Source organism: Stegodyphus dumicola, chromosome 6 (genome assembly GCF_044657685.1).
Source record: "Stegodyphus dumicola isolate Sdum_Otavi_A_Nest chromosome 6, ASM4465768v1".
Lineage (NCBI taxonomy): Eukaryota > Metazoa > Arthropoda > Arachnida > Araneae > Eresidae > Stegodyphus > Stegodyphus dumicola.
In genome coordinates, this window is record NC_140773.1 from 62,226,858 (window position 1) to 62,253,950 (window position 27,093).

General features: G+C 31.5%; 2 protein-coding genes across 14 annotated transcripts in view; one reads left to right on the forward strand and one right to left on the reverse strand.

Moving 5' to 3' along the window:
• LOC118200972 (tyrosyl-DNA phosphodiesterase 2-like) overlaps nucleotides 1-24,242 on the reverse strand; it is a 54,083-nt gene extending 29,841 nt beyond the window's left edge. Inside the window, exons 1-4 of one of the 3 annotated variants that reach the window (XM_085818378.1) lie at nucleotides 23,876-24,015; nucleotides 7,564-7,719; nucleotides 6,722-6,813; nucleotides 2,726-2,917 (exon numbers count right to left, since the gene is read on the reverse strand). In XM_085818378.1, the coding sequence (XP_085674504.1) occupies nucleotides 2,726-2,917; nucleotides 6,722-6,786 (257 nt within the window). In that variant the 5' untranslated portion in view covers nucleotides 6,787-6,813; nucleotides 7,564-7,719; nucleotides 23,876-24,015. Of the gene's footprint in view, nucleotides 1-2,725; nucleotides 2,918-6,721; nucleotides 6,814-7,563; nucleotides 7,720-23,875 lie in introns of all 3 variants that reach the window. The other 2 variants (XM_085818376.1, XM_085818377.1) reach the window with 2 other exon arrangements.
• Nucleotides 24,243-25,385: 1,143 nt separating this feature from the next.
• LOC118202962 (transmembrane and coiled-coil domains protein 2-like) overlaps nucleotides 25,386-27,093 on the forward strand; it is a 141,566-nt gene continuing 139,858 nt past the window's right edge. For 8 of the 11 annotated variants that reach the window (XM_085818382.1, XM_085818379.1, XM_085818387.1 and 5 more), the window contains exons 1-2: nucleotides 25,436-25,564; nucleotides 26,116-26,215. The gene's annotated coding sequence lies outside the window, so the exon portion shown is untranslated. Of the gene's footprint in view, nucleotides 25,565-26,115; nucleotides 26,216-27,093 lie in introns of all 11 variants that reach the window. The other 3 variants (XM_085818380.1, XM_085818383.1, XM_085818381.1) reach the window with 3 other exon arrangements.

The window sequence follows — 27,093 nt, forward strand, 5'->3', positions numbered from 1 at the left end:
GCAACAATTTGAAAAGTGATTTGCTGTTTGTAGTGAATCGATGCAAAATGAAAACAATAGTACTTCAGGGACAAATCCCTTTGGATTAAAAAAAAACAAAAAAAAACCAGTAATTTATTTTTCAGGTGGCTACGAAATGGCTACATACTGCTACATAGAATGTATTTTTGAAGCAGCAAACCCGCTGCTCATGTGAAGGGATTTCTTTTTCTGGTGATTTTTTTTATATTGCATCTGCATTAATTTCATTTCATTCCTATTTTTGCAAATTTGCATACACGGTAAAATACTTGTTTCTAGGAAAAATGGAATGGCTTCATTTTCCTTTAATGACAAATTGGAAATTGCCATCATTTTGAATCTCAGTGTGTGTGAAGGAGGAGAAGGTACTTCATACAAAATGGAATTTTTTTGTTTTTGTTTTTCAATTCTTATTGCTTGGTTTTATATTTATTATATTATTTAGAAATAAACACCAACAAAGCTGGCGTTTAATCGCTGGTTGCCGGTAAAACCAACAATTACCGAATAACCAATTAAGCAATTTTATAAAATGCCTTTTATTGTAGTATAAAACATCATGATTTCTCAGCAGGTTTAGTTGGATGCTATCTAAGAGATATGATGCCATTGTGGAGGAATTTTTTTTTTAAACTAGCTTATATGCACATTATGCAAAGGCAAAACCATGAAACCTTCAATGTAGCCAGCTTGTTCACCAAGACTTGAACTCAGGTCAAACTGTGGAGGATAACATCTCCCAAGTAGTAAATAACTTGTTGGTATTTGAATGATTCATTAATGCCTGTTCTCTATAGCATGCTTAAAAGTATACAAGCCCAGTCACTTCTTCATACTGACACAACAGCAGCAGTAGTGACTAGTAGAGCCACAATAGACTACTTTAAACAGCACCAGATCTTTCAAGCTTCTAAATGGAGCTGCAGTATACACTTGTCCAGTTTCTGATTCACGTATGAGTGTCCTAAAGGAAGGAAGGCCAGCTGACCCAACAAGGAATACTTTACTTTCAATCATTATAGAATAATCTAATGTTATTGTTTTGTTAATTAACGACAGTTATCCTTCAAATTTTCTTTGGTTATGTTACTTTCTTTGGTTATGTTCTTGTCACATAGCCACATAATAGAAGATGTGTGTGAAGATATCAACTGTGAAACAATATGGAAGATAATGACAGAAGATCCAAGGAAAATGATAATTTATGGAAGGCTTGTGTTCACTTTTTGATTGAACAGCAAAAACAAAATCTGGCACTTTTACTATAAACCATCAACAGAAAGTCAAACATGGAATGGAAGAAGATTTGCCTCCTGAAATCAAGGACCAAGACAATGTTGATTACCTCTTTTGACCACTAAAGTATCATTCATATAGAATGACTGACTGAGGGTCCAATAATCATTTGTCCCTTCTAATGTGATGTTCTTGATCTAAAATAGAAGTCCTTTGTACAGCAATGGATCTCCACCATATTTCCCAGATTTACATACTACTGACTTCTTTATATTGCCTAAACTCAAACTGATACTGAAGTAGCAGCATTTCAGGACTCTTCAGAATATCCAGAAATTTATGATCGCACAACTTAAATACATTCCAGAGATTGTCTTCAAAACCAGTTTTGGAGACTACTTGAAGTCGGCAAAGATATACATCAAATATGAGAGACAATACTTTTTGACAAATCCTCAACATGGCTTGCTGCAGTGACTTTAACTTGCCAGGTATCAGCAAGTCTTGGAACTTTATTGTCAAACCTTGTATAAATGTAGCCAGTACTCAGATTGCCAGATGGTATAAATATAAGTATTACAAAAAAAAAAAAAAAAAAAGAAAAGAAAAGAAAAGGGGGGGAAGAGAGAGAGAAGAAGAATATTGTATATTTCCATGCATAAGCCAAGAATTTTTGGAACTTTATCTGAAGCTAAATTATGGGGGGTCAGCCTATAAATAGGTCGACTAATCTCACAAAAAACATAGGTACTTTTCCGTTAGCTGAGTGTAAGCCATATATCACTAAATAATGAACTTTATTTCTTAAGTTTATGGAAAAATTAATTTTAAATGAAATGAGTTATTTGTTTTATGCAAATTAGTTGTTTTATTTTTGAAATTATTCATAATGTTGGTTTATTGCATTGTTTCCAAAAAGAAAGGTCTTGTGCTACTGAAATTTGTGCCTGGCTTTCTCGACTCTTGAATTTTTTTTCATTTATAAAGAAATGTCAAGAAACGATTCTGTTGTAGGAATTTTCAGCAAATGCAATTATCTACAGTTTGAAATTTGCTGCATATGAATTTCTCTTCCCATTCCTTTTCTAGGTAAAATATAAAATGGCAAAGATATTAACACACACAAGGGCACCACAGATTATTTACATGACAGCAAATGAATGAGAAAAAAGTGTTAGCTTTAAATAGAGTTACCAGCATTAAAACTTATTATCGTTGGCACCTAGCATTTTATTTTACAGCAATTTGATTGGAAAACATTTCAACTGTTTTACCTGCTTGGCAGCATTTTCACTCTTATGGTGACATATCTGAAGGCTGAAGGAGTTATTTTTCTCATTTTGTCTTATAATAATTTTGGATAAATTTTTAAAGAAAAAACACACTCTAGGCTTATACATTATGGATCAATTTATATTTGGAAATCTATGGTACTTAAAAAGTAAATAAATAAAAATTAAAAACTCACTTTAAAATATTCTTATAAATTGCCTTGGTTCTTAATTTTAGATTTTTCTCATTAAGTCCATCTATATTCCATGTTATGAACTTTAATTTATTGGATGAAACTTGATTTGCAGGTTCTGCACTTGACACATCACTTAATGCAGATTCTGTAATAAGTGCTGTGGCTGCTGCGGCAAGACTTCGATCACTACCACTGGAAAAAAAACAGAGTTTAAGCATCATTTGCTTCATTTATTTCTCACTAAATAAATAAGTTAATTAAATTAAAATAAAAATTAAATAAAATAAAAAATTCTGAAAGCTTTCAGATTTTACATTACACCCAAAGGGACATTTTTTTAAACGTTTTGTGTGTTACCTTTATTTATTAAATATCATGTTCTTTACACTTAAACCATAAAATTCAATTCAAGACCAATATTACAAAATAATTTTAAAATTACCATATCTTTAGAATTTCCAATACAAAGTCTCGCATGCTGGGGAAAAAATGTTCCCCCTCCCATACACTGTTGCCATTCCTCTTTGAAATCGTAGAGTTTGTTAATTAAAAAAAAACTGAAAGCTTTTAGATTTTATACTACGCCCAAAGGGGCTTTTTTTACAGTTTTGTGTGTTTTTATTAATTAAATATTATGTTCTTCACACTTAAAAACCATAAAATTCAATTCAACAGCAATATCACAAAATATTTAAAAGAGCATAGCTTTAGAATGTCTGATACACAGTCTTGCTCGCTGGATATAATTTTTTTTTTTTTTTCATACAGTGTTGTTATTGCTTGCTTTGAAATAGTTGAGTTTCTAAATCAAAACTCATAAATGTTTTACAAAATATGAAATAGATAATAAAACAAATTCCAAATTTTTGCTTCCAGAGGCCCATATTTGAGTGGAGATGTACGTTATTCAAAATTTGATGGCTCTAGGTATCGTTGTTTTATACCAATGCTAGAAACATACACACATTTATGCAGATTCTTCTTTATTTAATTTCTTTAAATATAATACCGGGCTCTAATATTTGTTGGCAACAATTTAAAGTGATTCGCCGTCAATAGTGAATCAACGCAAAATGCCCAAATGAAATTAATAGCCCTTCTGGGCAAATTGCCCCTTTGGGCTAATGACATAACAACAAGGCAAAGTTGACTTTACAGGCATAAAACCTGTAACTGCAGCAATTAAACTTCAGTTTATTCTAGAATATACTCTAACTACCATTACACTGCACCTGACCAAATAACAGTTATAATATCAACAAATAATACCGGCACAATAAATAGAAAAGAAAATATCAAATTATAGCAAAATAATAGATAATCTATGAATTCAGATATTACTGAAAATCTATAATAAAAATCATAGAATATTAATATTAGAGAAATGAATACTTTTACATATAAAATAGATAAAAAGAAAAATTTTTAAACATCAGTAATTATATTTACAGATAATTAATTATAATTATAAATAGATACATTTTATTTATTTTTAAAGACAGATCTACTGAAATGACATAATGAAATTTTAAAAGGGGAGAAATCTTCCCGTGAAGTGCAAATATAACACAGAATAAATCAATTATATTAAAACTTTATTTAGCTAAACTTGAGTGAAATGGGCCTGAATCAAGAGAATCCAGAAATCAATAATTTCCAATTTTTCTTGTTAAACAACTAGCATTTCATAAAAAGATAAAGTGCATCATGAGTAAACTAGAAACTCAGGGCACGGAACTCTGTAATACAGTTTACTTCCCCACAAATCTAAGCCGCAGTACTTTACCTCTTCAGTAGCATGCACCCAAGATTCTCGTAAACACATTAAAGTTCAGCTTATAACTAAGCCATGCCTATGTAGTTATGCAAAATTCTGCAAGCCAATATTATTTGGATTTTATATTTTCCCCATGGTTACATAGTATGCTTCTTATTTAGGTCGTTATACCTTTTTGTGTAGCGCTAACCTGCTCAGGGTAGTGTTAAATATTTTAACCTTTTAATTGATTGTATGGAATATGTCTTTGTAACTCAGCATATGTATGCAAATTCCAGTGTATTTTAGTGTATCAATATGAGTGATATAATAACTTAAGGATTCGACCAGTCTTATGTATACAGTCAAAAGTCGTTAATCCGGACTCATCGGGACTTCGGCGATTCCGGATTATAGATCATCAGTTTAAATCTGGTAAGATGGCATGCAGAAATTACAAAATTAAAAATATGAAACCATAATTTATGAAATAAAGAACAATTATGATCTAAAGGGTATCAAAATTTACAAAAAGAAAAAACTTAATATTTTTTTGTTTACTTTATTAAACATTTCTTTCAATGTAAGTTGCTTCGTTTCATATGATAATACTTTCCCTTTAATTCTATTAAACAGACATAATTTCTTGTTTAGTTACAAAGTTCCGCTGTTCAAGTCCTATAATTGCTGTGTTGAGAATACCGACTAATTTGTCAATCGAAATGTTTTCGTTTTCAATAACCTCTGGGTCACTTTCTTCACTATCGGAAGCGAATTTTAATGACGAGGAACTTGATTTAAATCATATCAAAGACGGAGTACATCAAGATGAAATACTACACTTAGTAAGGAATTATAAGCCAAATAAAATAAAAACATCTGCCCTGAAGATAAGGATAGTGCTGACAGATCAACTTCAAATCTGCTGTGTGAAATTGATAAACAGATTTCGGATTTCAAAACATACTTTCGCTTTGTGGATACAAATTACATATTAGTAAATATATATCGAAAACTCTATTTGACATAATCAAAATTAAACGAGCATGCGCACAAACATATTCGCAGCCGTAAAGGTCTTATGCGCACTCTTAAACGCCTGTGCGCATGCGTGAACGCGACGCATGTGCAGAAAGTTTGTAGCTTTGAGGTCTGGATTATGGGTGTCCCAATTAACGACTTTTGACTGTATAATGTTTTACTTGCATATGCAAGTATGTTTCAATTTACCTTGAGCGCATTAACACGCCTCCTAACGAATGAATTGGTATAATTCAGTGAATCAACATCTGGTACATAGTTAAATAAAATATCTCTAGCACAGCTGTATGTATAACGACCAAAGTATTTGGATTTACAATCTAACATGTATTCCCAATTTTCTCCAGCACTGTATTAGAATTTGCATGTCTCAGTATGCATAACAGTGAATCATATTTGTATATGTTAGATGCATTGGTGCTGTATTATTTGTTAGCATTAGTATCATAGTAAATCTTCATATTGCAATACATAAGCATGAAATACTTTGTATCAAGTTTAACTATCATTTAACTGTCAAGTAAATATGCCTGTATCTGCCCATTTACTACAAAAAAAAAAAAAAAAAAAAAAAAAAAAAGGACATTGTTTTATATTACACAATATACTGCAACAAATTGCTTTGCCTTGCAAAATTCATAAAATTAATCTACAGATGCATTACTGTGACAGGTTAATTATAGTTCAAAGGGATCAACATTTATATCAAACTACATGAAAAGTACCCTTTTGTTCTCGCTGACAATTTTAAGGAGGGTACTTGCCTTTCAGTAGAAAAGTCTGAATTTTCTTGCTGTCATCACAGAAACATTTGTCCCTCCAAGACAAGAATAATTTTTTAAATTCTTCTGGAAATGGGCATCTAAGTCCATTAAAATCAACATGCCAGAACATTTGGGTAAATGGTCTATTTTGCTGCTTTCTGATTACCCATACCCCCCAAAAAAGTTATGAAAAATATTCACGAGGCAAAGTAGTATATCGCCAAAATAGCTATGTGTCAATCGACGATGCCACCAAAAAGCACCTATGAAGCAACTCAGGTATACATATAGCATATGTTTACTTGGTTGCTGCAGAATACCAAAGCTGAACAGATGCCAAATTTGTGCAAATATTCAATTTTTTTTTTTAAGAGAAAACATATTGCTGTGCACACAGAGAGAATTGTGAATATAATTTTAACATAGAATACTCACTCTAAGACTACAACAACTTGAGCTTCCTTTTTATCATTCACCCGAACAGCTCCTTTATTATTCATATCTTCAAAAAAGTCATTTACAGATTGCTGCAAAGGAAATTTTTAAAATGTTTGTCAAAAAGCTTATCTATAAAACAAAATCTTCTGATACTAGACAGAAAACAACTCTGTGGAAGATATTTACTTTGGTTAGAATACAGTATTACAAACATTCCACAAGTATCTATCTTCAAAGTAGACTATCCAAGAGAAACTGTCTCAAAATCATATATAGAAAAATCCCATGCAACCAACTCATTTAGTTGCTGTTAACCTGATATGAGACAAATTATTACTATCTAATAGTCTCATAAAATCAGCCACTGGTGTGCAAGATTTATGTCAATTCTCCTTAAATGTATAAAATTTCAATGCTAAAAATAAAATATTTTTTGTGAAGTCTTTCTAAATTATTTTGGTTATTATATTTGTCACTGCTTCACTCTTATCACAACAGTTACCTATGTGAGCTGCTAAGTTTTACCACTGCCACAAGACGTAACTCATCTTCCACATGATCTAAAATGTGTCCAGTTTCCAGTGTTACCAATTGAAGTGACATAAGATTATTAATTTATTATTTCAAACTGCACTTATATTGCTTAAAATACTGAACAATTTAAAAGTGACATATAATTTTCTAATAATTTAAATAAATTTTACTGGTAAAATTTAAAATATTTAAAACAATGTACTCTTGATTATTAGTGCATAGCCGTGCCCACACATGCATACCTGATGCTATGCACGAGAATATGTAAAAAAACAAACATGCAAAAAATTTAACCCAAATGTTACCAGTTTAATTCAGCCGATGGGTAAGGTGTAATATCATAGGTGAAACTACTTTAACATTCTACTCTTCTTCTGAATCCAGCTGAGGAAGATGGCAATTAAATGAAGTTCTGTGTACTGGATGACATATGGCCCATTTTCAAATTTTGCTTCCGTATACTGTCTCGGAGGAAAAGAAAGAAAATTCAAGCATAAATTAAAATTTAAAGTTTGATTTGATCAATGCTTCGCACAGACTTTAAATCTACTTCTGCAATTAAAAATATTAAAAAATCAATTGAAATTTTTGGAGATATAAATTTAAAAAAATTGGATTATAGGGAAAAAAATGTCTGCCCTTTTCAAATTTACGTAATTTAAACTCTTTGTTTTGTAACCTAATTTAATTTTTTTCAAATAAAGAAGTTTAATTATGGAACTACTCTTAGATGCACCCTCAAGTCGCCAAACATTTTGGGCAAGAAACTCCATGCTGCCATATTACTACCTAAATTTTTTGTCTACATTTCAAACTTTAAGCATAAAACGTGTCTAGTCTATAAAAATATTCTAGTCTATAAAAAGTGTCTCCAAAAGCGCGGTTTTTGCATATGCAAACACCACATTTTAAAAACACAATTTAAGCTAAAAATCCGAAACAAAAACAAAAAAGTTATATAGCAAAAACAAAGTTTCTAACCAAAAATATTTGACAAGTATCCATGTACACAGTGATATGTTTCAACTTTAAAAAACATCTACGAATTGCACAATTTAGGCAGTACGCACTAATCGACAAAATAAACTAAAATAAATTTCGAACAATCCAAAAAAAACCAACAATAACAACAGAAATTCATACTAAAAAGACAATGAACATAACATTCTACAAAATAAGAATAAGAGTAAAATAAAATACACTTACCATGAATGAATGCTTTTTCGAATAGCAGAAATACCAATTTCATACCACCTTTAACATGCTGCCACCTAATCACTATCCTATTTATATGACAGCCAGACACATTATCCAGAAAATTCATACTACGGTTCAAAAGTAAATGTTCAAAACCTTCTTTTCCTAAATCCTTTCCATCCATCCGAAAAAATAGTTGTACCAGGCTCAATCTACTCTTTAATATACTGCATCAGCGTTTCCCTACTTCTATCATGCACAGCCACTAAAAATAATCTTCCAGACCCTCTTTCCACACCTCCAAATACCCACTGCCCTTCAACAGGACGGCCATGATGATATTTCCTTTTGCCGAACTTTGATTCATCAACTTCCACTACTTTATCTTTCCCCCCAATCTTCTCAGATACAGAGTAGACTTGTTAACAACTCCAACATTGTACCTTTTAATACTAAATTTTCTTTGTACACAATCTAAAATATGCGACTGAAATCTTGCCACCATGTTTCTCATTTCAACAAAGGCCATGTCAAAACCCGCACATTACGAACCAACAAGCAATTAAACCACTCCATCACAAGATTTTTCAACGTCAACAGGGTTGCCATACAACATGCAATCGTGCCAAAAACCAGCGCAGAACACATATCGCCACACTTGGTGATATTAGGGCGCATATAAGAGTAGAGCTTTAATTATTTTAGATATGAACTATTAGTGAGTTACATTCATGACAAAATTAATTACCAAAATTTTTTCTTTAGCGAATCAATAATTTGTCTTTCACTCTGTATCAAGTGAGATTATTTTATCCACAATTACTAGCTAAAGTAGTTAAAGCAACTATTTCTAGCAATTTTTCCCTCTTCATTTGAAAAGTATTGCAGTGGTTGCAATAATCAACTTTCTTCAAGTTAGTACTTTTTTTTTTTCAAGTCTGTTACCACAATTTTTAATATTAAAATAGTACTTTTCACTTTTAGATTTAAATATTATTTATTGGATAATTTTAGAAGACATTTGTATTATTATTAAAATTTCAAATTATGCAAGACAGCTTTTTTTTTTTTTTTTTTAATGCTTTGAAATGAATGTCAAATTCATTACTTGTCAAATCTGTTGCTACGTTACTGATAACAAATTTGACTTACGATAACAAACTTGTTATTATTTTTTAACTGTGATTAATAAATGTTATTTTAGCATCCAGAATAGCTTTAACACCCACAGAAAAGCTAAAGCTGAGATGCTATGAAAAAGGTTAAAACAAAATGCAGAAATATATAAACAAGACAAAAACAAAGATAAAGAAATGCAATTTTTTTTTTTATGATATTTACATCTCTTATGAAAACGTAATGAACAAAATAACTTAATAATGTTGATAAATTCATACTTATTTTGTATACAAGTTATTTAAAAAGTTCTTTCTCTTCTTAAGGAAAAATATAACAGGCAAAAAAATCAGTTACTCAGCGAAAGTTTAGAGGTATCAAAGGAAAAACTGGCATTAAAATCAAGCTGAATGTTGCTTGCAGGAAGTTCAATAGATAGTTGTAGAAACAATTCCAATTCAAAATGAACAGATTGGATCTAATTCTTTAAATGAAAATGCAGAATTTTTTTTGGGAGTGAAAAAAGAGGACACAAGAATGCTTATAGAAATCAAAGAAAACTTGCTAAAGGTAACTTGAAGTTGCAGCAGAATAATAATAATATAAAAGTCAGGTCCAGATGTGCAAGAAAAGCTGGCAAAGGCAAAATATAGCATTAAAAATGAAAGAGCCAAAAATCAAGTGCCAGACGAGCAATTAACTCCAAAAACCAAATCATAATTATAATAGAAAAGCATTTTTTCAAACCTACATGTAATAGAAAGAACTTCACTTCAAAGCATAAATTTATTAATTTTTTTTTAATGTAAGGATATTAGTACGGCTATAGCAGGCAAAAAGAAACGATAACACAAAAGAAAGAGAAATGACAGAAATAGTATTTGATTGATACAATGCAAAGTCAATACATAAAATTTTGTAATGAAAATTCCAATTTTTTAGTATCTTGTACAACATTAACTATATTTCACCCTTACACCTAGTGTTGAGAACATGGAATAAATGCAGATGCATTGTATAAATTTTAATTCAAAAGCGCAGAAGTTGATTAATTTAAAGGCATTACATACAAATGACCCTAATGTCATTCATTATATTCACCTATAGTGTGCAAAGTAAAATCCCTGGACTCTATGTATAATAACTGCACAATAAAAGAGTGACAGTAAATGTGCAAAACATATCATTCACTGGTATTCATGGGAAAGAGAGAAAAAATTGTTAGAATTAAATGAAGCTCTTCTACATATTTATTTCTCATAAAATTATGACTGCAAATTCAGTGAAGAAGTGTAAAGTTTACACTATGGTACATTTAAGAGTTCACGTAGCTCACCTTCATATATGTGTCCTATATATTGGTAATGAAACTATGCCCATTTCTTTTTATACAACCAGTTATGGCCACAGCCTAGCAGCAATATGGGCCAACCTGAAGCCAGTATTGGAATTGCTAAAATTCAAGGCACCTAATGTTTCAGACATTAATTTCTTTTTTTTTTTCCTGATGGTCTTTCTACACAGTATCACCAAAAAAAGAATTTTTATCTGTTTGCACATTTGCTATTTGATCATGGCTTACAGGATGCACTCTGTCGCATTTTGAAACTGACCAGGGTAAAGGAGCTGCTGATGGCATAAGGACAGTTATAAAATAATGGCTAATTGTTTGATATCTTATGGAGAAGACAATTTTTATGTCCACAAACTTTATGTTTCAGACATTAATTTCTTTAATCACTAATAAAATATATCCTTAAGGACAAAATATTCTTTAAAAAGATCTATTCTAGTTTCCAAGAGAGTGAAACATCCATTGACTCTGAGTTTTATTCTGAAGCAGATAAAATGCCTGTGGACACATCTCTGGAGGTGTTCATGTTTTGGTAGTATATTTTATTAGAGTGAAGAGGGGAAAAAAAGCCCTGAAATAAAAGAATGGCTAATTGTTTGATATCTTATGGAGAAGCCAATTTTTATGTCCACAAACTTTATGAAAAAATTCAAGGAAAAACTGTTGGTAAGGTTTTTTTCATTGAGAATTATGGCATTCATTCAGTGTAAAAACTTTTAGCATCTGAAATACTTCTTTCTGGAACATTTAACATCAAATAATTTCTAATGCCAAAGGAAAATTATTTATAGGAATGTCAGCTTTTATTGAAAGAAAAAAAAAAAAAAAATGTTAATGCTTTCCTATAGAAAGTACTTTCAAAAGCATTCTAAATAAAATAGGAAACCTTAAGCACAAAATATTCTCTAAAAAGATCTATTCTAGTTCCTCAGAGAGTGAAACATCTATTGACTCTGAAAGTGAGTTTTATTCTGAAGCAGATAAAATGCCTGTGAATACATCTCCGGAGGCGTTCATGTTTTGGTAGTATATTCTATTAAGGGAAGAAAAAAAAAAAAAAAAAACCTGAAATACACATATGCTGCAGTGATTCAAAACAAAATAGATGAGAAGAGCAAAATTAAAATTTTGCATCATAACACTTTACCAACCTACCACCTATTAATCGGCTTTTTTCGTCAATGCCTAACGACCGATAGCCTATTAATCGCTTTTTTCCTCGAGGCTACCTAAAAACAGCCTATCAATCAGTAGCCATGGCGATAAACAACTGCCATTTGCCATATCATCTATATTTTATTATTAGTATTGAGGTACATAGCCCACTTGTGTTAAGTGCGTTGCTTTGTAAACTCCCCCCTTTTCACACCCTTTTTAAAAAATTTACCATTCACGATGAGCGAAAAAAATGGTACTGGATAGTTTTATCCACATGATTTATCAGATTGCCTTGACACTTATTCAGAACAGGGAGAATGTGCGGCTGAGCGGCCGGTCAGACGTGCATATGCTGTTCAACCGCTAGCGATTGGTAAAGTGTTAAAGCAAATGACTGCAACAAGAGAATATTTCATAATGATGAAAATGATATAATGCACATTAATTTTGAACAAATTACAGCAGAGGAAACAATATTTATAGGTTTTCACTTATACTTAATACAGATGGAAAATGAAATTTGAGTTGTTACATTTAGATATATGATATGAACTCATATTTTTTCATATATTAAAACCTTAGTTACTTGAAGTGTTATTTTAATATATTTATGTGTAAAACTACTCGATACGTTTTTGTTTTTTTTATATTCAAGTCAAACCTATTAATTAATTTGAATATTAAATAAAATGGTTACCCTATATCTTAGTTGAAACAAAGTATACATAAACTTAAAATATCATTAAGACTAAATAAAAACAGACTTGACATTTGGTAAGTGATCAGGGCGAAATCCATTACCACATGTCAAGCCTGGTACCACTCAGTTTTTAAAGATATTTTCATATTACAGTCAAAAGTCGTTAATCCGGACTCGTCGGGACTTCGGCGATTCCGGATTATAGATCATCAGTTTAAATCTCGTAAGATGGCATGCAGAAATTCTAAAATTAAAAATATGAAACCGTAATTTATGAAATAAAGAACAATTATGATCTAAAGGGTATCAAAATTTACCAAAAAAAAAAAGCTTAATATTTATTTGTTTACTTTATTAAACATTTCTTTCAATGTAAGTTGTTTCGTTTTATGTGATAATACTTTCTCGTTAATTCTATAAACAGACATAATTTCTTGTTCAGTTAGAAAGTTCCGCTGTTCAAGTCCCGTAATTGCTGTGCCGAGAATACAGACTAACTTGTCAATCGAAATTTTTTCGTTTTCACTAACCTCTCTGTCACCTTCTTCATGTCTTTTTCCATTTTTTGCAGCTATTCCACTTTTTGTTTGACGGACATCGAAACATACTTTCGTTTTGTAGATCCTTTGGGAGTTCCAGCATCGGAAATTTTGGTTAATCTTTGGATTATGGTAACTTAACGATTTTTTGGCAAAACTTTGGCGACCAACCCTGCTACAGCAACCTGCTAGTTTTGTTTTGGACGCCATTTTGTTTTCAGGAAGTAAAGACTTTTTTTTTTTTTTACTCAAAATTTTTTCCAACAATGTACTAGCCGAATTACACTTATGCTAGAACTTTTATGGAACAAAAGTTCTTAATCATGATGAAGATTAGGTGCGAAATTGGGAGAAAGTGAAGAATCGCCCACTACTTGCCGCGTTTTTAAGAATTGCACATACATGGTATCATCCATGTACACGTCGACCTATTTTCACTTAAAAAAACATCCCAGAATTGCACAAAAATGGCATTGCGCACACTCTTGACTTTATCCATGTACACTGCTAAAGTCCTAGCTAGTAACGTTTATCGCCTTACCAAAATGTCACCAAACTACCTGTTACCATATTCCAAAGATTAGCCAAAATTCTATTTGACATAATCAAAAGTTCAAGTTTACTTTTAAAAAATTGCTCTTACAGTCTGCAAAAAATAATAAGCCGCATCCAATTCGAAGATTAAGAAGCAACGCAATCATCAACATTAACTGAAATAGATCATTAGATAATTTTAGCTTATACCGTCCGTTATACATTAAACGTGCACGCGAAAACGTAATATGAGATTGCGCACATGCCTATGCACAGTCGTAAAGGTCTCATGCGCACGCGTAAATGCCTATGCGCATGTGTCAACGCGGCGCATGCGCAGAAAGTTTTTAGCTTTGAGGTCCGGATTATAGATCATTCTGGATTATGGGTGTCCGAATTAATGACTTTTGACTGTAATATAATTTATCCTTTTACATTTTTTTGCTTGCTAGTTTTTTTTTTAATTAAAAACTAAGGTGCAACTTTCTTAAAAATTCAATAACTTCAATGAACTTATTATCAGATAATATTTTAGCATAAATTTTGATATTGTCAAAAATAGTGGCTATAAATGTCAATCATTTGAATTTAATTTAAGTATTTACTGGCAAATATCCTGTTTGAAAATTTGGGAACATAAGTCACTTCAAAGTAAGTTGATTTTGGAAGCTTTGATAAAGGCATGAAATTTGATTAATTTTGTATGGTAACAGACTTGAAAATTGCCTTAATTGTTTTTCAATTACCTTAAACATGTACCATAACACCTGTTTCTATTTTTTAAGGAAATTATGCACCTTGGGGAGAACTGAATTATTTGGTGAAAATGGCCCATATATAGAGCAGCAAAGATTTGTTAGAAAAGTAAAACCAGACATTGGTTTGATGATGGAGAAAGATTCTTCCTAATATAAAAATTGGAGTTTCTCCAATTGTGAAGAAGCCGAGGCAATAACTGAAGTGCCAAAAAATTGAAAATGTGACTCAGAAAAACATTGAGGAATGGCAATTCGATTGATTCAGGCTTTCAATGCTTGAGTGATATGGACAGCGTTTAAATGTCCCCAAAACAGAAGAGGCAGAGAGCGATACTGAAAATAAAAGCGATGAAGACATTGAATATTAAATTAAACCTGAGCTACCAATGACTTGAACTCTACTGAACTTCAGCGAACAAAGGGAATTCAAATACGATGAGATTGCACTTAGAAAAATATGCACTGAAATTTGGCAAATATATAAACATTCTCAAAAACAAAGAAAAATTACTGATCTTTTTTAAAGAAAAAGCATGTACAATATGCACGAAAATTTATAGTTTGGATTATCCATGACCTGCTTCCTTGGCATTACCCCAAATAATCGAAAGTACATTGTATATCCCAAAGATGGTTACCATTTGCATCATTATTCAAATTATACTAAATTTGGGTATTTTCTAATTATCTGCATCCTGAAAAACATTCAAAAGACAAAACACCATGTCATCAAACTGTATTTATGTGACAACTTAGGTATGTGTATGCATACAGCAGACGAGAGTCGATTTCACTATCAAATTCAACTGGCATTTTTCCTATTAATGTTAGTTCTTGTTACATATGAGAATTTTTAATTTTTTGTAAGGAATAGTAATGGGACTTTGGAGATTGCAAATGTACAGTGTATGAAATTGTAGTTTGTAAATGTTTGAATTTTATGGATCAAAATTTTGCAATTCTCTGATGTTTTTTAAGCGAAAACAGATTACTGTGTATATGGGAGGAACGAGTGTTGAACCTTAACTGAACAACAGTGGCGCGGTTTGACCAACTACTAATTTGAACACTCGATGGATGATTGTGAGCCGTGAACAGGTACTTTTTGACCTTGATTTCTCAATCATTTTATTATCTGTGTATGAGCTATACACATATTCAATTTCATGAAAAACAACCACTTCCTTCACGGTGCTTCGATTTTTTTGCAAAAGAGTGTATATTCACTTAAAAAGTCAAAGGAGCAGCCAACAAAAAAAAAAAATATATATATAATCTCAATAATAAGCTGCATTTTATATCAAACAATCAAATAACATAAAAAAGGAAAATCATCTTTGCACTACACAAAGGAACCCTAATTGATATTTCGGCTGATCTTTAGAATATGGTAACTGGTAGTTTGGCGACATCTTGGAGGCGATAAAGGTTACTACCTGGGACTTTGGTAATAATGTGAACAGTACTCAGTTCCGATTACGCATTATTTTGTGTGAGGGAAATGAGAGATCATGGGATATGTCATGTGATATTAATGGACAAATTACGGTTCTTTAATCGAAAAAGGGGGGAAATCGGGGAAAAATCTGGAAATTTTGTATTTGGCTTTATTCTGTGTTGTGTGAAACAGTGTTCGTTAATTTTTGGATCCCATGGCCCTAACTAAAGCGAATTCGAAATGGGTATTTAGTGGGATTGAAAGGGGTAGTAATAAGTGTTTCTTTAAGGTTGTGCGAGATAGAAGTAAAGATGTTTTATTAAGTTATTTATTTTACCTGGTACCTTGCTGTGAAGTATAAGTATGATTTTAAAGATCCTGAAACAGAAATAAGAAAAGTTTATCGGACACGTAATCAAGATTCTGAAGAAGAATAGGTAAGTTAGTATTTTTAATTATTTGAGGATATTATTTTTATGCATTGTTCTAAATGTAAGGTGGAAGTAAAGTAATTTGCGTAAACGTGCATGGAAATAATTTAAATATTTGACACTAAGTATTTGTAACCATTTGTAATGTTTGCGGTATGAATTAGTTAGTGACGTTTGTAATATAATAGATAATGTAGAGGTAAAAGTTTTTGAATATTTTATTTATTTTATATGGGGAAATGTTCATATTTGGAAAGGGTATATACTTTTACACGATCAGGTAATTTCATATATGTTCTTTTTACCGGGTTTAAAGATTCAGAAAATTGTTATACATTTTCGTGAAATTTTTCTAATTTATGAGAAAAAAGCAGTGTACATGGATATAGTGAAGAGTTTGCGCAGTGCCATTTTTGTGCAATTCTGGGATGTTTTTTTAAGTAAAAATAATTCGACGTGACATGGTTTATGTGTACGTGGTATTTTGAAAAACGCGTAAGGAGTATGGTATTGTGCACTTTTTCCCAATTTTGCAGTGAATATTTGTCATGATTAAGCAGTTTTGTTAGCATAAGTGTAATTCGGCTAGTAGATTGTTGGAAGAAGTGTTCAGTAGATAAAAAGAAAAGAAACATGTCTTTAAACGGCGGCGGGAAAAAAAAAAAAAAAATAGAGGGTTGCTGTAGGAGAGTTGGTCGCCAAATTTTCGCCAAGTTATCATAATGTAAAGATCAACCGATATTTCTTGATTATAGCAAATTTCATTACAGTTATCTGTTAGTTAAGGGGTGGGGCATCTTCGAGTCGAAGGAAGGACTAAAAATCTCTGCACAAAGCTTAAGAATGAGAACATGTTAAGAAAGAGGCACTGGCTCGTGTTCATGTCATGCATGAATACAAAGTTACACATAATGTAAATCACTTAAAGTCTGTTGTTTAGCCACACCCTGTTTATGACTTGACCTCATGTTGAATTACCAATATTCAGCTCATTTGCCCTCCTAGTTATTGGTCAGGTGAAAAATCAGGATTATCATAATTATCATATGAAACTGAATTGAGGAGAAAATTATTTTTATACTGAATAGTAAATTAAATGGCTTCACTTTCCGGCTATGCTTTTCTTTACCTTATCAAAAATTTTGAATGGAAAATGATTTACAATCAAATTATGGTCTAAATAACAAAAATTAGGAAGAGTTTCTCACTAAGAATGAAATATTTCAAAGTTATATTTTCTAGCCTTGCTTGGAAATACAAAACCCAGAGGTACAAAACAGTTGCTTTGAACTTTATTCTAAAATGAAATTCCAAATGTTGTAATTCTACTTCTAATTTACCTCACAATTGATATAAGTGTTACTTTTTTTGAGAAGAGATTTTCTACACACTAATTGGTTAAGAAGCATCTATTAATGAGTATTTCATATTTAGTAAAAACTGTAATGTCTGCAGAAGAGCAACTGGAGTAATGAAACAAATTTCTAGAATATCATCAACAAATTTGCTAACAGAAAAACAAGCAAATTTAATATTTTGTTTCGTTTCAAAAATTATCACAGAGCTTTTCTTTATTTCCCTTATGTCATCTTGATATTTTATAGCTTTAACTTTTTTACCATTCACTGAAAAAAGTGGCAAAATCTCTAGCTATGTCATTGGATAGAATGGGTTCATATTCATAAAAACAGATTAGTACTTAGTACAGTACAAAGTCTGTAATCCGGACCTCAAAGACACACTTTTTTCTGGCAGGCTCTAAGCATGCACGTTGGAAATATGTGTCTCCAGATACGTTAAAAAATGCTTGGCATAATTTATGGCCAGCTGCCATATTTCATTGTGAGGACGATGAAGATGATAGCCGCAAATTTGAAGGTTTTCGGACATTGCAAACTAAAGGTGAAATTTTCCAGTTATTGGATTTTGTAAAGAAATATGGAGAAGCAGTAATAAATGAAGATGATATAACAGAAGTTTTTCATTGCGACGAAAATGCCCCAATCATCAATCAATTAATGGACGGCAAAATCTGTAGTATGGTTCTAAATCCAGAAAATACTGCTTCCAATAGGTGGAACTTTGTAACTGAACAAGAAATTATGTTTGTTTATAGAATTAAAGAGAAAGTATTAGCACAAAAAAAGAAGCAACTTAAACAACTTACATTGAAAGAAATGTTTAATAAAGTAAACAAATAAACATTAAGCTTTTTTTTTTTTTTTTTTTTTTTTTTTGTAAATTTTGATACCCTTTATATCATAATTCCTCTTTATTTCATAAATGATGTATAATCCGGAAAAACCCCTAATCCGGAATCGCCGAAGTCCCGACGAGTCCGGATTACGGACTTTGTACTGTATTATCACAACCATTTTAACAGAATTCACCAAATTTTCAGAATTCTCCAACCTCTGACAATTACGCACATAAGAGTTCATCCAGTAACTATATCCATTGTAAAGGTGCAATTCGAAATTCTACCAATCAATTTTTTCTTCTGTAAAAAATCTCCAAACTGCACCAAGGTGATTGTGCTAATAATACTAGACCCACCAGCACTCTTTTGAGTTACACGAGCGTGAGCACTGGGTCCAAAAGACCCAGCTCGCGTTTTTTGAAGAAAAAGTGCGACTCTTCAGGTAAAAGTGTTACATTTATGCCAAAATTTTAAGATCAAACTTAAAATTTGCAAACTATAAAAATTAAAATTTCTATTTCTATAATATTTTTCTGAAATAAAATTTTTTTAAAGGAATATAAAACATATTATATTAATATAGAATTTAATAGGAATTCATTATATTATTATTCATGTTATTCAGGAATTATTATTCAGGTTCATACATCTTCCTCGGTAGGCTTTTCATTAATTGTTATGTATTCCTCGGTAGGTTTTTCATTAATTGTTATGAACTCACTGACAGTGTAATATTTCTGGCAGTTATTCAAAAAACTCTCTTATAGGTGCAGTTTACCTGATTCTTTCTCGACAACGCAAGTTCTTACGTTATCAAAATGCAAACATCTTGATAAAAAAAAAAAAGAAGAAAAAAAAAAGAAGAAAACATTTGTAGGAAAATTTGTAGGTTTTGTGGAAAATTTCCAAGCCAGTTCCGTCTGCTGCCCACAGATTCCGTACATTTACATGAGATGACATATGTCACAAAAATATAAAAGTTCGAATTTCAGTTAGAGTTGTGTTATGATCATTTCTCTCTCTTTGAAAGCTGCCAGAAATAGATGCAATATAAATGTTTGTATAACTGACAAGTTTCAGCAACATTTGTTCAGTTTGTAAAAGTTCCCATGATTCATCTGGAGTCTACATATATTTTGCCTTACCGATGCTTCCAGGCAATTTAGTAATATTATGAGCAGGAGTTCTAACATCAGCTTTAGGCTTTTTTTGTCTTTTCCAATAAAGCAATAAATGACATTATCATTTTCGTTTTCAGAATGTATATCGATTTCTGAATCAGTATCATGAGAACTAAAAAATTCATTATAACTTTCATCATCAGTTTCTTCAATGGAGTCTTCAATAGTTGATACATCTAATAATTTTTGCAAATGTAACATTTCTTTCTTATAGGATAAATTACGCGACGTGGTTGCAGCTTTCTGTGCTACCACAAATGAACTACCTTACAGCAATGAGAACAGGCATGCTGGGTCTGAAAGACCCGATCTGGTTAAAAAAAAACTTCGAATAAAATTTCCGGTGAATGACTTCGGAAACATAAAGATGGGAAGAACCTTGGAGAAGACTACACTGAACCACCACCACTTGAGAAAAATAGAGACGTTTTCATAAAGGTTTGGTTGATCTTTACAATATGGTAACTGGTAGTTTGGCAACATTTTGGAGGCGATAAAGGTTACTACCTGGGACTTTGGTAATAATGTGAGCAGTACTCAGTTCCGATTACGCATTATTTTGCGTGAGGGAAATGAGAGATCATGGGATATGTCATGTGATATTAATGGACGAATTACGGTTCTTTAATCGGAAAAGGGGGGAAATCGGGAAAAAATCTGGAAATTTTGTATTTGGCTTTATTCTGTATTGTGTGAAACACTGTTGGTTAATTTTTGAATCCTATGGCCGTAACTAAAGTGAATTCGAAATGGGTATTTAGGCATTGTGATAAAGAGAAGTTTGCTTTTTATTTAGCGAAGGAAGTATGGAGGAAAAATTCGCAGAAAAAATCTTTCAATAATTTTATTGAATGAATTAGAAAAGTGTATCCGCCACGTAATCAAGATTCTGAAGAAGATTAGGTAAGTTAGTATTTTTAATTATTTGAGGATATTATTTTTATGCATTGTTCTAAATGTAAGGGGAAAGGAATTTGGTATTATTGGGAAAATTGTTATTAGCAATGATTTAAAGTAATTAGGATTGTAAAGTAATTTTTATTAATTTAATGTATGTGCTCATTTATATTTTAAGTAGTGTTTTTGAATTTAATTATATTTTAATGAAATGATAGTTATTTTGTGAATTTTATGTTTGTAGGAATTTGGTATAGGTTTTAGTTGAAGTAAATGTGCATAGAAATAATTTAAATATCTGACACTAAGTATTCGTAATGGTTGCAGTATGAATTCGTTGGTGACGTTTATAATATAATAGATGATTTAGAGGTAAAAGTTTTTGGATATTTTATTTATTTTATATGTGGAAATGTTTATATTTGGAAAGGGTAAATACTTTTTCGCGATCAGGTAATTTCATATATGTTCTTTTTAAAGGGTTTAAAGATTGAGAAAATTGTCAAGTATTTTCGTGAAATTTTTCTAATTTACGAGAAAAAAGCAGTGTACATGGATATAGTAAAGAGTGTGCGCAATGCCATTTTTGTGCAATTCTGGGATGTTTTTTTAAGTAAAAATAAGTCGACGTGTACATGGTTTAGTGATATTTTAATTAAATGATAGTTATTTTGTGAATTTTATGTTTGTAGGAATTTGGTATACGTTTAATTTGAAGTAAATGTGCATGGAAATAATTTAAATATTTGATACTAAGTATTTGTAATGCTTGCGGTATGAATTCGTTGGTGACGTGTATAATGTAATAGATGATTTAGAGGTAAAAGTTTTTGGATATTTCATTTATTTTATATGTGGAAATGTTCATATTTGTAAAGGATAAATACTTTTTCGCGATCAGGTAATTTCATATATGTTCTTTTAACCGGGTTTAAAGATTGAGAAAATTGTCATGTATTTTCGTGAAATTTTTCTAATTTATGAGAAAAAAGCAGTGTACATGGATATAGTGAAGAGTGTGCGCAATGCCATTTTTGTGCAATTCTGGGATGTTTTTTTAAGTAAAAATAAGTCGGCGTGTACATGGTTTATGTGTATGTGTTATTTTGAAAAACGCGTAAGGAGTATGGTATTGTGCACTTTTTCCCAATTTTGCAGTGAATATTTGTCATGATTAAGCAGTTTTGTTTGATAAAATTTCTAGCATAAGTGTAATTCGGCTAGTAGATTGTTGGAAGAAGTGTTCAGTTCATAAAAAGAAAAGAAACATGTCTTTACTTCGTGAAGACAAAATGGCGGCGGGGAAAAAAAATAGAGGGTTGCTGGAGGAGAGTTGGTTGCCAACGTTTCGCCAAAAAATCGCCAAGTTACCATAATGTAAAGATCAACCAAAGATTTCTTTAATCAGGTGAGTCCATTGGACCCAGCGTGCTGCTAGCGGGTTAAATACTAATAGATCTACTTCATACTACTTTAGCAGAGTGTAAACAATAAAAATAGAAAAATACTACTTAATTTATTCTTTTAATTGTTTACATATGGATGCCGCTTGTTCTTTGGCGATTCTTTTTTTATGCCATATTGGCACCAGGAAGGCACTATTTCAAGATGGCCGCTACACAAAACCAAAATAAGAAGTCAAAGAATTGCACAAACTCTGTGTCCAAGTACACATCGATCTGTTTTCACTTAAAAAAAAATCCCAGAATTGCACAAAATAGGCATTGTGCACTGCCTTAAATTTGTCCATGTACACATCAATCTATTTTCATTAAAAAAAAATCAGGTAGCTAAAACACAGTTAAAACTATCATGATAACCAGAAATGAGGTTTCATCACCAAAATTTAAAAAAATTTGTCGTTAATCGAAGGGGCACCCAATTCTACACTAGAGCGTTTAGGGTAACTTAACAGTTTACATGGCATTCAAAAATTCATTTAAATTCTGGTTTTGACTCGTGGAATAACCAGTTGAGTCACGTGGAATCCCTGGTTATGGTTTAACTTACTTTCATTGTAACATCAGCTAATGGTAAGATATACCTTCTTATTCATTGCTGCTTAACAAAGACTAGTAAGAAATCCCAATACCTTAAGAAGAAAAAACCAGATAGAGAGAAAGTCCAACCTAAATTAGACCTGAAAAGTCTAGAAAATGTAATTTATATGATGAGAAACATCTGGAAATTTCAAATCTTAGTTCTATTAAATACCAATGGCATAGTGGAAATTAAAACCTGGTACTATATCCAAAATGTCCTTAAAAGCATTCCTCCCATTAGGCAGATAGCCCTCGAGAAAAATTTAAAAGAAAAATAAATTCCAAAACATATTTTAACAAAATGAGTCTTTTCAATCTTGGACTGAATTTTAAGATTAAAGGAAAAAAATATAATTCAAATCATTTTTTCCCTGCCATTTTATGCTGATAATTCAACATAAAAAGCATTAAAGTTATTTAACTTAAATAAACTTATGGGTTTAATCCTAGTATCCAGTGCACACGGGATTTGGCTACTGATGAGCAAAAATGGGACATCATAGGTTAAGTTATTTAATTATGGCAAAGCCTCGAGGACTGTCTGCCTAATGGGAGGAATGCCTTCGTGGTTGACTCTTTAAGGGAAACTGGCTCCTATACATGTTACACATGGGGAAAACCATGAAAACACCCATGCAGCCAGCCCGTTTGCGGGATTCGAACCATAAAAACGGCACATATACGATGAGTAGTAAACGGGTCCTTCAAAGAATATAATTATACATAGTATATATTATGTATATAGTGTATAGTATATACATAGACGTTCTTTGGGTCATTTTTGGTGTTGGCGGTAATTTTCGAATCGTGCCAAGGCTGCACCGTACACTAGGATTTTACCAAACTTATGCAATGCAAGATATAGAAAGACTTTCCATTTTTAATAACAGAAACATTTTGTAATGTTTCATACACACCCTTTTCTTAGCACTAAGGAAAACAGAATGGTTATGCAAGCATTTAAATCAAACACAATGAACAAATGCGATGTAAGCTTATTTTGCAGCACAAGAACATGATGGTTACACAAGATAAAAGATATATCTAGAGACTATAAACTATAAATATTTACATCTAAATTCCATTTCCGATCTTGCAAATAGAACTGGGCACACGCAGTGTCCGTTCCAGTTACTTTAGCAAATTCTTGAACTAAACGTTCACATTCAGAGACTTCTGGAATGTCTTCATTGTCACTCTCATCTGAACTCATGCTAAAATTGGAGACTTTACAGTTAGATATATATATATATATATATATATAAAGAATAACTGGAATGATAAGACGAAGGATATCGCAGAAGATGATAAATGTATTCTCTAAAGAGATAATTATTTATTTCACTAGTGCAGCAGCGGGAACGTACAGCTGTATTTCAAAGCATGGACCTAGCATCTGCTACTGAGATAAATGTTTCGTTGCGCGCCTTCTGCGCATTATGAAAAAGAACTTCACAGTCACAGTTTCAATGGCAGTTTCCCGTTATATATTGTATTTATCTTTTAATTTTTAGTGCCCACCAGCGGCCGAGCGGTAAAGTCGCTGAACACTGGTAGTTCGGTCCGAGGTTCGAATCCCGCGAACGGGCTGGCTGCATGGGCGTTTTCGTGGTTTTCCCCATGTGTAACGTGTATACGAGCCAGTTTCCCTTAGAAAGTCCTCCACGAAGGCATCCCTCCTCTTAGGCAGATAGCCCTCGTGTGCTTTGCCATAATTAAATACACACACACTCTTTTAATTTTTATATTTTGTCTCAAAATATTTTGAAAACTTTATTATTACAAACCATGTAATTTTAAGTTCCGAGCAGTAATATAAATTATGATTGAAAAGAGAAACAAAAAACAGGGAACAGAGAAACAAAAAAACTGTCGTAAGAAATGCATCATTCTAATTTTTGTTGCAAATTTGTTCCTTTCTTATTTTCTTTATTTAGTATGCTGTATAACAGTATGTCTAAGCGAAGTTTTCCTAATCTGTTTTGGAGTGTTTAAATTTTTCTTTTTTTTCCAACTTCGATTTTACGTTTAAATTGTAATTTTGTTTGTCTTGTCTGTCTTCCCCCCCCTGGGGGTTGACTCAGGCGAATGCCTGGGAAGTACTAGTTAGGATCTGTACCTAGGCACTTTCAACCAGGCCGATGCTATTCGCACCACCGGTGCGATTAGCCGCTTAGCTATTCGCACCCAAGGTCCGTAGAAAGACCCAAGGTTCTTTCTACGGACCTTGATTCGCACCAACATTAACTACGCATGCGCATTGACTTGTCAGATCCGTCAATTGAACCCCATCGAATTTATTTGGAAAGGTCGAAGCAAGAGTCAACTAGATATCTAGTTGGCCTTGCTTCGACCTGACGGAGCTATATTTGCTTGGTCGAAGAGAGATATTAATGTATACCCCTGAAGCTTATTTTACAGGGGCAATCTATTCACCCTCCGTACCTTTCTGCGCAAATGCGAAATAATATCAGAAGGCAACCAAAAAACCCCTAAGGAGAGAGAAACAGAACAAAGTACAGCTCCAAAATATATCTTTCTTTCACACCCAAGCTTGAATTTTCATCCTGCGGGCAGAAAATCTTAGTTAGGTGCAAAATAAGACATCTGTCTATACCTGTCTGTCTGTCAATGAAAAGTATGTTAATGGTGTACTTTTTCTCTGTTTTTTAAATTGCGATGTCTAGGAACTGAAATGTGGTTGCATTATTCTTTGAATGCGGTTTAGTTATAATTTCGTGAGGTTAAATACATTTCATTTGTAAGTTATTTACTAGGTAAATCGCGTTTTAAACTAATAGTTCGATCCAAATTATTGCTATTTATATATACTGAAAAAATTCCGATTTTTATACATTCCAAATAAATTAACGACATTATTAATTTATCGAGAAGGACATAATTATCTAAAGAACGCTGTATGCTTAATTTTATTACGAATATAAAATTTAGAGTAATATTTTAAAATGAACTGTCTGTTGACGGACCGTTCTCAGTGTGATTAATAAAATTCATAAAGGTATTCAATTTCGTGGTTAGTATTCATTTGAGAGTATATTTGACGATCTTTTAAAAATTCATCTGCAAACGTCTCCAAGTGGAATAAATAAGTAATAAAAATATCTGATAACTTTTACGAAAAGTAACATAATATACACCAGATACTGATATTGTTCCTATGAAACCAAAATGGGTTATTTTATTTGCATAGTTATAGAACAAAAGAGTAACATACTGAAAACAAAATATGTAACTATAAATTTAATAATGAGTGTGGTTATTACATGATTTTTTTTTTTTTTTTTTTTTTAGCATTTTGTCAGAGCTGTTCTGAAATGGAATTCAGATTAAAAAGAATTGTTTTTTTTTTATAATTTTCTGAATTATATGCATAGAATTTATTGAAAACAATGTGAGTATATTGCTTTAAATAATTTAATGGAACTGTCAAAATAAATATCAAACTATTTCTTAGCATATGTATTTAAAGATTTGTACAAGCAGCTATGAATCAGTATGGCAAACATATGTAGTGAAATATTTACTGACATTTTAAAATTTAAATTGCAATGAACCAATCAGAAAGAAGGAGAAGGGAAATATAATAATTAGATTTTCAATGCAATAATAAGTTATCAATTAAATTTCTGATACAAATTTATAAAGTTTATCTTTTATGTATTAAAATAATGTTTTATGTTCAAAATTTCATATTTTCAGCAACAAGAATTTTTATTATACTCCAAGTATTCTGGATAATGTTAGCATATCTGTTATTTCAGAGATACAGTTGAGGATTGACTTTATCATGTGCTAAAAACTTTAACTTAACAGTACAGCTTCTGAAAATGCAAAGTTATAATTACACCAGACCAATATAAAACCACAAAATGCAATTTTTAGATCTGTTTCTCATATTGCATAAAAAGAAATAATTACTTTCCCTTTAAATCTTTAGTAAACTTTCCTCTCTCCGCATTAAGTTAGCTGCCTTTATTATTTCTGCAATACTGCAGATCTGAAACCTTTTTGTATATTTAAAATCTGATGCTGATTTCCAACTGAAGTACTGAGACTTATCCTCAAATTGCATGTTAAATATTATAACAAGAAAGTGCTGTGCATAATAAGATGTGACTAATAATTTATATATATATAAAATAACAAATTTTTATTTACTGTACATTTTACTTAATAAAATTAATATTTTCAACTATACTTAAAGTGGTGCTTTTAAAACTTCAAAACAATGTTTTATTTAATATTTTATTACTAGTCTTTAGACATTTA